This window comes from Ambystoma mexicanum, chromosome 9, assembly GCF_040938575.1.
Source record: "Ambystoma mexicanum isolate Mex_15411 chromosome 9, UKY_AmexF1_1, whole genome shotgun sequence".
Taxonomy (NCBI): Eukaryota; Metazoa; Chordata; class Amphibia; order Caudata; family Ambystomatidae; genus Ambystoma; species Ambystoma mexicanum.
Genome location: NC_090931.1, coordinates 1,447,850,029 through 1,447,864,051, shown reverse-complemented (window position 1 = coordinate 1,447,864,051; position 14,023 = coordinate 1,447,850,029). Strand labels below are relative to the sequence as shown.

At 48.0% G+C, this 14,023-nt stretch overlaps 1 protein-coding gene across 3 annotated transcripts in view; it reads left to right on the top strand.

Moving 5' to 3' along the window:
• Positions 1–14,023, top strand: part of TTLL4 (tubulin tyrosine ligase like 4) — a 1,554,536-nt gene that overhangs the window by 618,326 nt on the left and 922,187 nt on the right. For all 3 annotated transcript variants that reach the window (XM_069616870.1, XM_069616872.1, XM_069616871.1), the window contains one exon: positions 3,238–3,314. In XM_069616870.1, coding sequence (XP_069472971.1) covers positions 3,238–3,314 — 77 coding nt within the window. The remainder of the gene's footprint in view (positions 1–3,237; positions 3,315–14,023) is intronic.

Genomic DNA, 14,023 nt, shown 5'->3' with positions numbered 1-14,023 from the left:
TTGCTTAGAGATGTGCTGGGATGTGGACTGGGATATTACTATTCTAACTTACTTGACAACACATCTGTGAGATTAACTGAGATGTTAGGCAAGATTTGGAGCAGTACCCTTTGGGTGCACTACGACAACCTTGTCCTCCTGGCAATAGGAACCCAACCTTTGGTATAAGTCTGTACTACACAGGTTGGGTTCCTCCTGGCAATAGGAACCCAACCTTTGGGCTTATCTCAAGAGGGGTCAATGTGAGCAGTAGGGGAGTTACACAGAGATTCACAGTGACAGGTATCCAAATAAAAACTTATACTCAATGTTACTTGATGTTTCTTGATTAAACAAGTATTCATTTAAATCCGTTTTTATAAGCCTTCTTCAGAAGGGAGCAATATAATAGTAACAACAAATACCTTCAAAATACACAGTTTCTCTAAATCGGCAAAAACCCATTGGGGATGGCGCACACACTTCCTACACCCTCAGGTGACTTAAATAGCTAGGACACTGTAGACATTAATATGTCACTGGTACATTTAGAGCAATACTGAGATGGGTGTCAAAGAAAAGTTATTAGAATAAAACAAGAGATCACACAAATATTCTGAAGCAGGTAAGTACTTTTTGAAACCCCTAATGCAAAGTAAGTTAACCCCTTCCTGGAAGGAAGACCAAATTCAAAGCGAGAGGGAAGAAGAGTCATTCAGGGAACCACGCCAGGACCATGTCAATTGGGCAAAAGTCTAGGTGAGCTGAAGCACTTCTTAGAGGTAGGTAAAAAGTCTTGCACAATGCTTTAGAAGTCTTTGTAGAAAAAGAAGAAAAAGTGGGGCCACAAGCTGTTTAGGCTTGTTAGGTAAAGACGCTGTTAGCAACTCTACAGAAGCAACCAAGACAAGTCTCAACTTGGAACAAGCAAGGCTACACAACAAGAGGCAAGTTCTCTTAGTCTGTACAGTACCTTTGGCTAGACGATATGGTTTCGACTGGCGTCTGTTCCTGTGCAGCTCTGCAAATCCTGTGTTCCTGGCACTCTGTCATGGGGACAAGAGGGAGGACGTCTGAAGGACTCCTGCACTGCAATGGGACGGTCAATGACAGCAACCGGCAATCTTCAAATCAGTGGCACGTCCCGGTTTCAGCTCCTCGCGTCTATAGCAAATAGCACAACAGCAGTTCTTGGCTGTCGAGATGGGCTTTCCTTGCATCTGGGGTCCAGCACTATGTTGAGGTGGCTCAGGCTCGGTCAGTCCTGCTTCCTGGCAGTCCGGAGGATCTTCCTGGAGCTCTTGGCCAACTTAAGTGATGCACTCCGAATCTGGTGTTCCTCTTCCTGGCACTTTGGTTCCTGCAGCAGTAAGGAAGTACAGCCAGCTCTGAGAGGATGTCCAGACGAGTTAACTTTGGAGTTGATTGGTCCCACCAACTCAAGGGGAGAGGTCGTCCTTGCAGGGCTTCTCTAGTAGAGGCGAATTCGGAGCTTCAGCACTGCAGCAGGGCTTCACCGGGCAAACCAACGGTCCAGGAGTTGCAGCAGGCGTCTCTTCCAAGTTCTTCTTCGGATTCCTTTGTCCAATGGTCGACTCTGCCTTCCAAGCCAAAAAGCTTTGCCTTTAATGCAGGTGTCTCCCATTCATTCCAGGCTAGCTGTCAATTACACAGCAGGGTGGCTGTCCTTGCTAGACAGCCAGCCGGCCAATCACCGTTGGGTGCATTCCTGTAACCAAGAGGCCACCTGCCACACTTCATGCCCCTGCCAGACAGATCTGTGTGATTTATTTTTTTCCGCTGCAGAAAAGTCTGCGACGGAAAAGTTTGCATGGGAAATGTGCGAACCACAAAAGGTTTGCACATTTCCCATGCAAACACACATTCAAAACCCCTACACATCTCTACCCACACCCTCAACACACGCCCACTTACAACCCCAACATAAACAAACCCTACTTACCTTTTTTACACACTGAGTCCCTGCGGCACCAGTTCCCTTTCACTTCCGTGATTGGGAACCGGCGCCGCAGGATCCTTTTTTCTTTTTTGGGTGTGCTGTGGGGATGTCCCCCGCAACACCCCGCTCACTATACCACACAGTATAGTGAGCTGGGTGTTGCGGACACCCCCGCAGCCCTTGCAGTCTTTTATTTTTATATTGACCTACAATGCTACCACCAAAGGTTCGAACTTCTAGTGTTCGAACCTTTGGTGGTAGCATTTTTCAGACTTTTTGGACGGTCGGACCTTTTTTTTTTTCCTTCGGTCTGATCGAACAATTCCTGCCAGACATACTGGAGCCAGAGGCAGGCTTCACTCGTGAATCCCGCCAAAGACGAAACCCACAAAGGGACCTAACCCGGTTTAGTGTGCAGAGTAAATCTCAAGAAGGACCTTTCCACAAAGAAATGGCGAGAAAAGACGACCAGGGCCATTTTGAGAAAAATTGCACCATTGGGTGCTTTACTGCAGCTGCGAACGGAGCCCGCGGTAAAGGCACACCACGGTAGTTAAAAGTAAACCACTGCCACTAGCCATTCATCGTAGATAGGGTAACATAAACATTTTACATGAGAAACTAGACAAAGGGTATACTAAGTAACCCCTCCAGCACCCTATTGTAAGATAGTGTGTGCTGCGTCTAGAAAGTTACAAATGTAAGTGAAGACATTTTCACTTCACTGCTTTTGGAAACAGTAGTTATCGAAGAGAAAGGTATGTAAACCTTTGGGAAATCTGAAAGATTTCCCTGTGCCACTGCAGTAAAGGTGCTGTTTGCCACAATGTAAAAGATGATGCCTGTGGAGTTTTTCAGACTCCATACTTATAAAGAAACAGTGTTCAAATCATAAAAATACATGAGTGGTGTAAAGGGGTCTCGCTCTCTCCGGTTAAACATTAAAGTCCTCAAAATCCAGCAAAGGTGCTGGGGGTCTCTAAGGTAGAGAGGAATTAGCACATTTCTGAGAATTTTCCCTAACATGAGAGATTAAACCCTTTGTCCTGTGTCCACAGATAAATAATTGAACTGAATGTGCATATCATTTTTAGGACTGTTCGTGAACATTCACAGAGCCTGCACAGTATTTACGGGTAGCTTCCAGAAGACACATGCACATGTGATGGTTGCTAAGTATTGTTCCATTAACTGGATGGTGTAAGAAGTTTGAGATGATTGACTAACTTGTGTTTGTTGGAGACTGACAAGCATTGCTACTAACTTAATGAACTGTTTTTTCTTTTCCCTGTTTCCAGAGAATCATGACTGGTTGGGCTGTTGGGGCCATCATATGAAATCGCCGGCATTTAAAACCATCCTGGAACACCAGAAGGTAAGTGTGTGCTGTTTGACACCTGCTTTATACCCAGTTTTGCTGTCTGAACTGATTGAAGTGAAAGGTGGCCCTTCTCGGATGGAATGAGAATATACTTTAAAACGCGAAGCCTTAAATTGTACACTGCTGGTACTTACAAAATTATACATCTTTCTGTTGAAGAACTGATGTGGTAACTTCTGTAAAGAAAGCAGCTACGCCACACTATGCAGAAGGACTGTAACCATCTACTGATAGTGCACCTTCATACTCAAGATGAAACAAGCCCATCGCCCGAGCAAACCATTATGGTGGCCAGTCAGCCTAAGGCCATACAATGATGACATACTCCACAAAGCGGACAGGTGCTTGGAAGTGCTTGCACAATGACATGTAGTGCTATAAATAAGCATTGTTCAAATTCTGTTATTTGGAGCTCTTCGTTATAAAATCAGGCCCTACCAGTTGGAGTTTATTCAGATTTTGTGAAATGTTATGCCTACACTTTGTATAACTCATCAGGTCTCTTATTCTTTGAGCAATGTAAATGTGAGAACATATGTAACTTGTTCCTAGGTTATTGTGGTCCTTTGTAATGATGCTGGATTATTTTTCAAAACGGTTTTATGCCTTTAGTGGGAAGGGGATTTCTTGTGTTATTGTGAAAGTATGGAGGAAAGTCCATATTCCTTCGCTTATCAGTAAAAACCCCTAAACAAACCTGAAATTCGTACTGAAATACAGACCGCCAACCTACGATGCAACCTTTGTAGACGCCTTCACGAAAGCAATCACCATCCTAACCATCGAGCATAATCTGGTCGTCCTCGGAGATTTCAACATCTGTTTCGATGAGGAAACCACAACCACACAAAAATCTCTAACTAGCCAACTAGCAGCAATGAATCTTCAACAACTAGTCAAAGGAGCAACCCACTCGGCAGGGCTTACACTCGACGCAATCTTCGCCATCAGAGAACCTATTACCATGGCACCCCCAATTCAAATACTCTGGAGTGACCACCTCATTCCATTCGTAATCACAATTACCACCCAAATAAACAAGCAACAAGACAAACCACCGATAAGCATGAAAAAAAAAACTGGAGAACCATCAAAAACTCCAACCTAACTGAACTTCTGGAACTCGGCAAACCAGAAGCAACAACTATGGAAGAAGCTGACTTAGACAAAAAAATAGCACTACTCCATACCTGGATCACAACGATCGAAATCGCCAAAGAAAAACCTTTCACTCCACGAAAAAGAGCAATGGCAAAATGGTTCACCCCACTACTCGGCGCCATGAAAAGGAAAAACCGAAAACTAGAACTAGAATGGAGGATCAAAAACGACACTGGAAATAAACTGAAATTCCAACAACATATCCGCTCATACAACAAAGAAATACAAAAAGCAAAGCGGAAATAGTACGACATCTGAATCTTCAAAGCACCAAACACCCCAAAAGAACTCTTCAAAATCATAAATGAAATAAAACGCACCTAGCTGCAACAACACGCTAATACCATCGATGAAGCTATGCAATGACCTAGCAGACCACTTCAGAAACAAAATCATTACCATCCAACAAACCATACAAAGCAGACCATGCGATCATACCACGGAACCCCCCTATCCTCACGAGGAATATTCGAACAAACTACATAGCTTCCCTGAAATATCAGTGGAGACTTTCGTGAAACTGGTAAATCAAAGCAACAAAACAGTTTCACATGACGATCCCTGCCCCCTTGGCATATACATCAATCCTCAAACAAGGAACTCCCATGGAATACCACAGGAATGTCCTGAACCTTTCAATCTCAACAGGGAAAGTGCCACAATCCTACAAATCGGCGTACATCAGGCCGATACTCAAAAATACAACCGGAAACGTAGAGGACCTCCAACTACAGATCCATCTCCAACATCCCGTACACAGCCAAACTGCTTGAAACTTACATATTCAAAACAACCCAAGAATTCATAGAAAATCACTGCCTACTAGACCAGGCACAAGTTGGTTTCAGACCAGTGAGCGGGACGGAATCCGCTTTCCTCTCAATATGGTATGACCTAAAAGCAAACGCAGAATCAGACAACAGTTCTGCCTTGATACTCCTAGACCGCTCTATGGCATTCGACAGTTAACAATGACATCCTTATCACGAGACTAGAAGGACTGGGAATAACAGACACAACCCTACTGTGGATCAAATCCTTCCTAACAAACAGAACCGAAACCATATGGATGAAACCTTACCACTTGAATTCAAGCGAGTCCCCATGCGGAATACCACCAGGATCATCCTTCCCCCTGTTATTCAACATATACCTATCTCTACTAATCAAAATCATCAAAAGACACGGCCTCACTTGCTACAACTACGCCGACGACACACAAATAGTCTTCAAAATACAAGACACTCTAGAAGAAAACGCAACACTAAAGAACTTCCTCCGTGAGGTATTCAGCTGGATGAACTCTAACTACCTCAAAATCAACCGAAGCAAAACGGAAATAATGATCATCACAAAAAACTGAGAAGACAACCACTACATCCCTTGGCCACCAAGGGAACTCGGTACAACCCCAGCCCCATCGTCGATTGTAAAAGACCTGGGAGTCTTGATGGACAACAGACTTAACCTAGAGCCACAAGTAAACGCTCTACTCAAGAAATGCTGCTTTCTCCTGCAAGCGGCAAAAAGGATCCTACCGTTCCTGTCATTCGCCAACAAAACACCATCATAGATCTCGTCATGCCCAGAGTACATTACGCCAATACATGGGTATGCCTGAACGATCTATAAAAAAAACTACAACGCATACAAAATGCAGCGGCCAGATTGCTTCTCAAACTACCCCGAAGAGAGCACATCACACCTGCGCTAAAAACACTACATTGGCTACCAATAAAAGAACTAATCAAATTCAAATCAATATGCACCACGCACAGAGCAATCCACAACCAAGGCGCAGAGTTCCTGAGAGACAAATTACGCCTCTATCAACCAACAAGAACGCTCAGATCGAGCAACGACATCCGCCTGGAATCGTGAGTCACAGCTAGTGTGCGAATGGGAGACACTTGCATAAAAGGAGGTCTTTTGCAAGGAAGGCAGAGTCGACCTCTGGACAAAGGAATCCGAAGAAGAACTTGGAAGAGAAGCTTGCTGCAACTCCTGGACCGTTGGTTTGCCTGGTGAATCCCTGCTGCAGTGCCGCAGCTCCGAATCCGCCTCAACTAGAGAAGCCCTGCAAAGGGCCACTTCTCCCCTAGGGTTGGTGGGACCAATCGACCCCAAGACAAACTCTACTGGAAAACCTCTTTGCTGGCTGTACTTCCATTGCTGCTGCAGGAACCGAGTGCCAAGGGACAGGAACATCAGAATCGAGTGCATTGTTTTTAAGCCGGACCCGAGCTCCAGGAAGATCCTCCGGACTCCCTCGAAGCAGGGCTGACCAAGCCTGAGCCACCTCAACAGTGCTGGACCCCAGAAGCAAGGAAATTCCACAAGGTGTCCAATAACCGCAGTGGTGCTATTTGCGAGAAGCTGAAACTGCGAAGTGCTGCTGATCTGAACTTTGTCCATTGCTGCCGCCGACCTTCGGATCGTAGTGCAGGAGTCTCCAGACGTCCTCACTCTTGTCCCCACAACTGAGGCCCAGGAACAACAGGTTCTGCCATACTACAACAGGAACAGAAGCCAGCTGGAACCACTTCAGACCTAAGGTACTGTGAACTAAGGGTGTATTTGCTTGTTGTATGTGTAGCTTGCCTGTTCTCAGTTGACACTTGCAATTCCCGCCTTTTGCAGAGTTGCTTGCAGCTTTGCCCATCACAAGCCTGCAGCTTGTGGCCCAACAGATTTCTTTTCCAACAAACTCTCTAACAATGTGCATGACTTTTTACTTGCCTTCAAGAAGTGCTAAAGCTCCCCTAGACTGTGCTCAATTGACATTGGCTCTCCTGGCTCCCTGAAAGACTCTACTTACCCTCTGACTTTGTGTTTAACAGTCCCTCAAAAAGTCATACATTCTTTACTTTTGTAGCTGGGAAAGGGTTAATTTACGTTGCATTGGGGGGTTCAAAAGTGCTTTACCTGTTTGAGAAACTTGTTAACCATTGTTTCCTTCCCTAACCTTTTCCTTTTTGCCATAACTTTAGTATCAATTCAGTGTGAAAAGTGATACATTAATGTGCACAGTGTCCTTGTGATTGAAGTCACCTCAGGGTGTAGGAAGATCTGTGTGCCATCCCAAAAGGGTATCTACTTAATGTATTTGAACTGAAGGAGTGAATATTGAAGTGTATTTTTATTGTTGCCAATTGCTCCCTTCTAAAGAAGGCTTATTTTATTTATTTATTTATTTTATTTGGCTACTTGTCACTGTGAAACTCTGCAACCCTACAGCTCACATTGACCCCTCTTTAGATGAGCCTGGCATCTCAGTCACTCTGCCAATTTGTGTAGTACAGACTTCTACCAAAGGTTGGGTTACCTATTGCCAAGAGAACAAGGCTGGTGTAGTCTCCCACAGGGTTCTTACATACAATCTAGCCTAACAATGAGTAAAGTAACAAATGGTAAACATCACACAGCTGCCGCCAGCCAGTCTAAGGCACGTTATCAGTGTATCCTTATATAATGGCTACTTGGATGCTAAGTATCCTAACTGCACTTCACTGTAAGGCAGAGGTCTTCAAACTGGGGCATGCTCCACACACGCCCACCTCCGTGGAGCGCTGCTGTAAGGCAGTGGGTGACGGGTGCTAGCCTGGCCCCTCACGTAACAAGCAGTCTGCTCTGCACAGCAGCCTATCCACTTCCAACTTCGCTCCTGCCTCACAGTTTGACCTTGAGGTCAAGGAGGCGTGGCACGTAGCCCAGAAATAATATTCAGGAAGCGCGTCGTCCTGTCTTCGGATCGCTCTTCAGTCTGTTTTTTCTGCCTTTCTTCGCTAGTTATTATGCTATTTATTGAGCACGGACCTAGCTTCGAGAAGCAACAGAACACTTTACAGAGGCATACAACCGTATAGATGCATAATGGAGTGATTTTCAGAGGTAACAGATATACGGCATGGGGTAGGATACAGAGGGACACCGAGGGGGGGTGGTAAAGCTCTAAAGGGTGGTGGTGGTGGGGAGGAGAGGGGCCGGCGGCATCTAGCAAGTCGGGTGGCGCGGGGCAGGGGTTTTGACGTGATGGGCCTAGGTGTAGAGGAGAGACTCCTTGAAGAGTTTGGGTCGGAGTTCTTGTCTGAATTGTAGGGGAGTGGAGGCAAGTCTGATGCTGACGGTGAGGAGGTTCCGTAGCCTTGGGGCATAGACAGAGGCGGCTTTTTTTCTGGTCCTTTCCCTTTAAGCGGCAGATTTTAAGTCTGTGTCCTGGCTTCTGGTGGTGCGTGGTCTTCCGGAGATAACTGGGTGACTGTGATGCTGGAAATGCATTGGAGGGACGGGGCCTCCTTGTCCTGTACTCCCTAGTGTGTTCTGTGTTTTCTTCACAGAATTGCAGTTGGGACCCCTGGCAGTGCAGCTCCTGCTCTTTTTGGTTGTGGTGAACAGACACCCCTGGGATACCTGAATGGCACTAATGGGGTGGGGGTCCAACCCTGCACCTCTAGTGTATGTTTTTGGGCACCTGTGTGTTGCCCCCATAGCAGGGTATGGGCTGGTGGCAGCTTCATGCTGATATGACACAAGCTGAGTATCCTCCATTTTGGGATTCCCAGGCCCTGGCATAGGAAACAGTGGTTCTGATGCGTGTTAATCTGCTTAGAATCACATGCTGTGCATATGGTCCGACATCCAGTGGTAACCGCGGACTATTGCATCTTGTCTTTCGGGGGACCGAAAGGGGATGTCGGCATAGGCGTGTCTGAAACACTATCCCTATCGTGACGTGTGTAGTACCCAAAATCCCTCACTTGCCGAGGTCCCTCAGATTGTTTTTTTCTGCCCAGATAACTGGGCGCCTATAGCGGAGCTCTTCATGAGACATTGTTTATCTTACCGAATTGTCGGTTTAATCCCCGTTAAGTCACTTCGTCTATCAAGAACATCTTCGACGAAGACTACGGGGGAACAGTCTACGGCTGTGGATTCCGGCACCTAAGATCCGGCGTTCGGACCTCCACGTGGTCGGGCCTTCTGGCCGGCCTACACAGTAGGGAGAGTAGGCTCAGGGTTTGCCATACTGCTATGATGTCTTTCCTCTTTTCCACTTCTTTCCTTTTTGGTCTGGTCACCCTTCCCTTCTGCTATGGAAAGGACTCCATTTAGATTCTGCCCTCTGTGAAGGGTCAGATATCCGTGGAAAGACGAGCACACTTCGTGTACGCTTGTCTCCCCCTAGAGCACTAAAGCGGTGTTCGGCGTATAAACTCCTAAACCTAATCCCTTAAGGAGCGCCGTTTGAAGCGGTGGGCCGCATACGGTATGTCACGCGTAGAGCCTCCCTCCCCTGCCGCGACACCAGCCGAGAGTGACGCGGGTACATCGGATGACGAAACGTCCAACGTGGCCGTTGTAGACCTTGAGGCGGACGATACTAGAGCCGCCACGCCCGTCCCCGACCCTTCCAGACTCGACTCTGGTCTTGCTACAGGGACCACACCCGATGACAGGGGCGTACAATCGCACCACACAAAAAACACAACCCAAGCGCCCTCCTCGACGTCGAAGAAGGCGCAAGCGCCATCGGATCGATCTGATCCGAAGCCTTCCCCGCATCCGCAGCAGCGCATGACGACTGGGCTTAATAAACTTAACAAAGGCGCTACTCCCCAAACTACTCACGCCGAAGTTTCTGAACAAGAAACTTCGACTTTCAAGATTTCCAAGGCCCGTGCAGGCCCGAAAACTACAAGTAGGCCTCTAACTAGGCCTCTACCCGGGAAGCCATCATCAGAGGCGTTGTCCCCCGAAGATTCGGTAACTATCAGTAAGAGCATCAACAGGATTGCTATGGCGGTGGGCCTAGTACCGGTTTCGCCCACAGTTATGGGCCAATCCGCTGAAATGTTTTCCACGGTTTTTGAAGACGATCCTGAGGACTCTTACGAAGAGAGCCAGGTACCCCTCTCAAGCACCCTGAGGAGATCCTCTGAACGCCTTAGGGTGGAGGACCCGGTTCCTGCTCAGCTGGGTCCATTTGGGTCATTCAAGTGGACCACAGAGCAATTTGAGGGGTATATGGATCGGCTGCAGCAGGTTTTCGGTGCTTCTGATCAACCTCTGCCGAAAAAAGCTCGGGTAGACCCTAACCCTCATACACAAGTTGCCCAACACCTAGATGTTCAACACTATGTTGATTATCAAGAAGATGTCCAGAAGGACACGTATAGAGACATCTATACAGAAGAGGAGGAGACTTCTTTTCTGGACAATTATGGGGAAGATCAAGGCGCAACGGACAACTGGGAGGACACCCAGCAGGACGATCACAATTCTGATATCGTTTGCCTCGACTCTTCCCCCATCCACACTGGATAGGCAGGCTCCCCCGGTGGATGATCCAATGGCTTTCAACAACACGTTGAAAAAAGCAGCGGAATTCTTTAAAATTGACACGATTGAGGCATTGCCTGAACAGGATTTCGCAGAAAACATTGACAAGCCTCCAGCTAGCCAGTCTATCCCTCTCTTGAGCTCTGTAAAGAGACGGCTGGCCCCTTCTTTACTCACACCCGCTCAGACGAGGGCTGTGAACCCAAGGGTCGAAAAACTCTTCCGGCCCTCCCCCACCAACCCCGCTCTACATCAAAGGGCACACAATCCCAGACTCGCTGGTGGTGACCAACGCTCGCAAGAGAGTAGGGGTTCCTCTTGCCAGGGGGGAGTGACCCCCGGACAAGGAGTCCAAAAGGTTGTATGCCTTAGGCAAACGGGTCACGTCGGCGGCTGCTTATACCGTCCGGATTGCCACTAACACGACGTTACTGGCAAGCTACGTCGACGCCCAATTGAACCTACTCCAGGAAGGCCTCCAGGAGGTTCCGGAACCAACCAGAGCCAAGCTTCTCGCCATTGTCTCGGAGGGTAAACTTGCCAATCAAAATGTTGTAAAGAATACCCTGGACTCTGCAGAGACAGCAGGCAGGTCTCTCGCACAGGGTACTCTCCTAAAGAGACACGCATGGCTGCGCACGTCTGGTTTCAGGCCTGAGACCCAAGCATCCATTATCAATAAACCCATAGAAGAGGCCAACCTCTTCGGGAAGGCGGTAGACGATGCGTTCGAGACAGCCAAGAAGGAGCATGAGACTTAAGTCGCTGCACCAAATTTCCCAAAAACCCTCTTCACAGAGGGGCAGCAATTCTCGGCAGTCCTTTCGAGGACAAGCCCATGCCGCTCACAATAATTTCGGCACAGGCAACTTCAACGCAAGTCAACCAGCTGCAAGCCCCACTTACTACCCCCAGAGGGGTCAGAAGCGCGGAAAGAATAGAGGCAGAGGCTCCAATTCCAGAGGTGCGTCAACCTCGGGTCAGAAATGACCACCAAGTTCAGGTCCCCTCCCATGTCTCCCCGGTCGGGGGGCGATTAACATCTTTCCTCAAGGCATGGGAGGGGATAACTTCAGACCAGTGGGTATTAAAGACGGTCGCCCACGGTTATTGCGTGGAATTCGCCCGACCCCCACAGTTCAGACCGCTGAAACATCGACGCCTTTCACTGGAACATCTGCAGATCCTGGTGCAAGAGGTGGAGGCGCTGCTGGGAAAGGACGCAATAGAAGCCGTCCCGATTCTTCAGGTAAACAAGGGTATTTATTCAATATACTTCCTTGTACCCAAAAAGGATCTCACCATGCGTCCTGTTCTAGACCTGCGCCCAACGAACAAGTTCATAAAGCCCCAGAAGTTTTGCATGGTAACACTTCAAGAGATGATCCCATTGCTAAAACAAGGGGACTTCACGACAACATTGGATATGAAAGATGCATACTTTCATATTTCAATGCTGCCAGCGCACAGAAAATTCCTAAGGTTCGTGATTCAGGACAAACACGACCAGTTCAAGGTACTCCCCTTCGGCATAGCCTCAGCGCCACGGGTGTTTACCAAGGTCCTGGCAGTGGCAGCAGCACACCTGCGCAGACTTTCAGTTCCAGTTTACCCTCACCTTGACGATTGGCTCATCACGGGGGACTCGTTTGAAGTTTGTTTTTCGAACACCCAAAAGACAGTAGATCTACTGTTCAGCCTAGGATTTTCTATCAACGAAAAGAAGTCCAGCTTAGTCCCCAGCCAAGTAAAACAGTTCCTGGGGGCTCTAATTCGCACGGAAGACTATCTAGTTTTCCCTTCCAGCGAGAGGGTTCAGAACATGCTCTCTCAAGTTCCTCAGTATGTAGCCAGTCGGAAGGGGACGGTAAGCAAAGCTATGCGTTTGCTAGGGATGATGGCGTCATGCATATACTTGGTCCCTCACGCGCGGCTGCGCATGCGTCCCATGCAGGAGTGGCTCGACAGCCAGTGGTGTCGGGTCAGCGGACAATGGGAAGATCTGTTAGTTGTCTCGACAGCCCTCGTTCTCTCTCTGCAGTGGTGGTCGTGGGAGAACCTCTTGAAGGGGAAAACCTTCACCACCCCTGCAGTGGAAGCCATTCTCTCACGACAGACGCATCTCTCACAAGGTGGGGGGCTCACCTGCTTCAACTGACAGCGCACGGAGTGTGGTCCCCTCAGGTAGCGTCCAACCATATAAACCTACTGGAGCTACTAGCAGTGTTCAAAGCATTGAAGGCCTTTCAGGAGCAACTGCAAGGAAGACAGTGCTAGTCCTAACCGACAGCGCAACAGCAATGTATTATCTGAACAAGCAGGGGGGCACTCACTCTCCAGGGCTATCCAAGCTGTCCCAAAACATCTGGATCTGGGCTCTCAAACACAAGATGTTCCTGATATCCCAACATGTTCCAGGGGAACTCAATCTTCTGGCAGACGTACTCAGCAGAGATTTTCCTCTGCCAGAAAAATACGAATGGCGTCTGCACGAAGACATTGTATCCAACGTCTTCGCAGAATGGGCGTTTCCAGAGATCGACTTGTTCGCTACTCAGAACGCCCAATGCCCAGATTACGCCTCCAGGTACCCCCAGAACCGATCCAAGGGGAGCGGTCTCTGGATAACTTGGTCGGGGAAATTTGTTTACGCTTTTCCACCGACTCCCCTTCTGAACAAGATAGTGCACAAGATGCACCAGGAACCAGTCACCATGATTCTGGTGGCTCCTATGTGGGCCCGCCAACCCTGGTTCGCGCACCTGATGGAAATGTCCCTCTCCCCACCAGTTAAGCTGCCCTGCCCGTACAACATGTTGTCTCAGGACAGGGGGGAGACTCTGCACCCATGCCCACAAACTCTGAATTTAGCAGCCTGGCTCCTGAAGTCATAGAGTTTGGACATCTGCAACTCCCTCAAAGATGCATGGACATACTGAGGGAGGCAAGAAAGCCTAACACACGTTATTGCTATGCCAGCAAATGGAAACGTTTTGTCATTTGGTGTAGTTCCAAAGGCGTCAATCCCATCGATTGTTCGCCTTCACACATTGTGTTATATCTAACCCATCTGTTGGACTCTGGGTTAGTCTTCAATTCCTTAAAGGTTCACCTAGCGGCGTTGTCAGCCTACACCACGTCACAGCAGAAGGTGTCGTGGTGGAAAATACCTGTGATTAAAGCCTTTATGGAAGGGGTTAAAA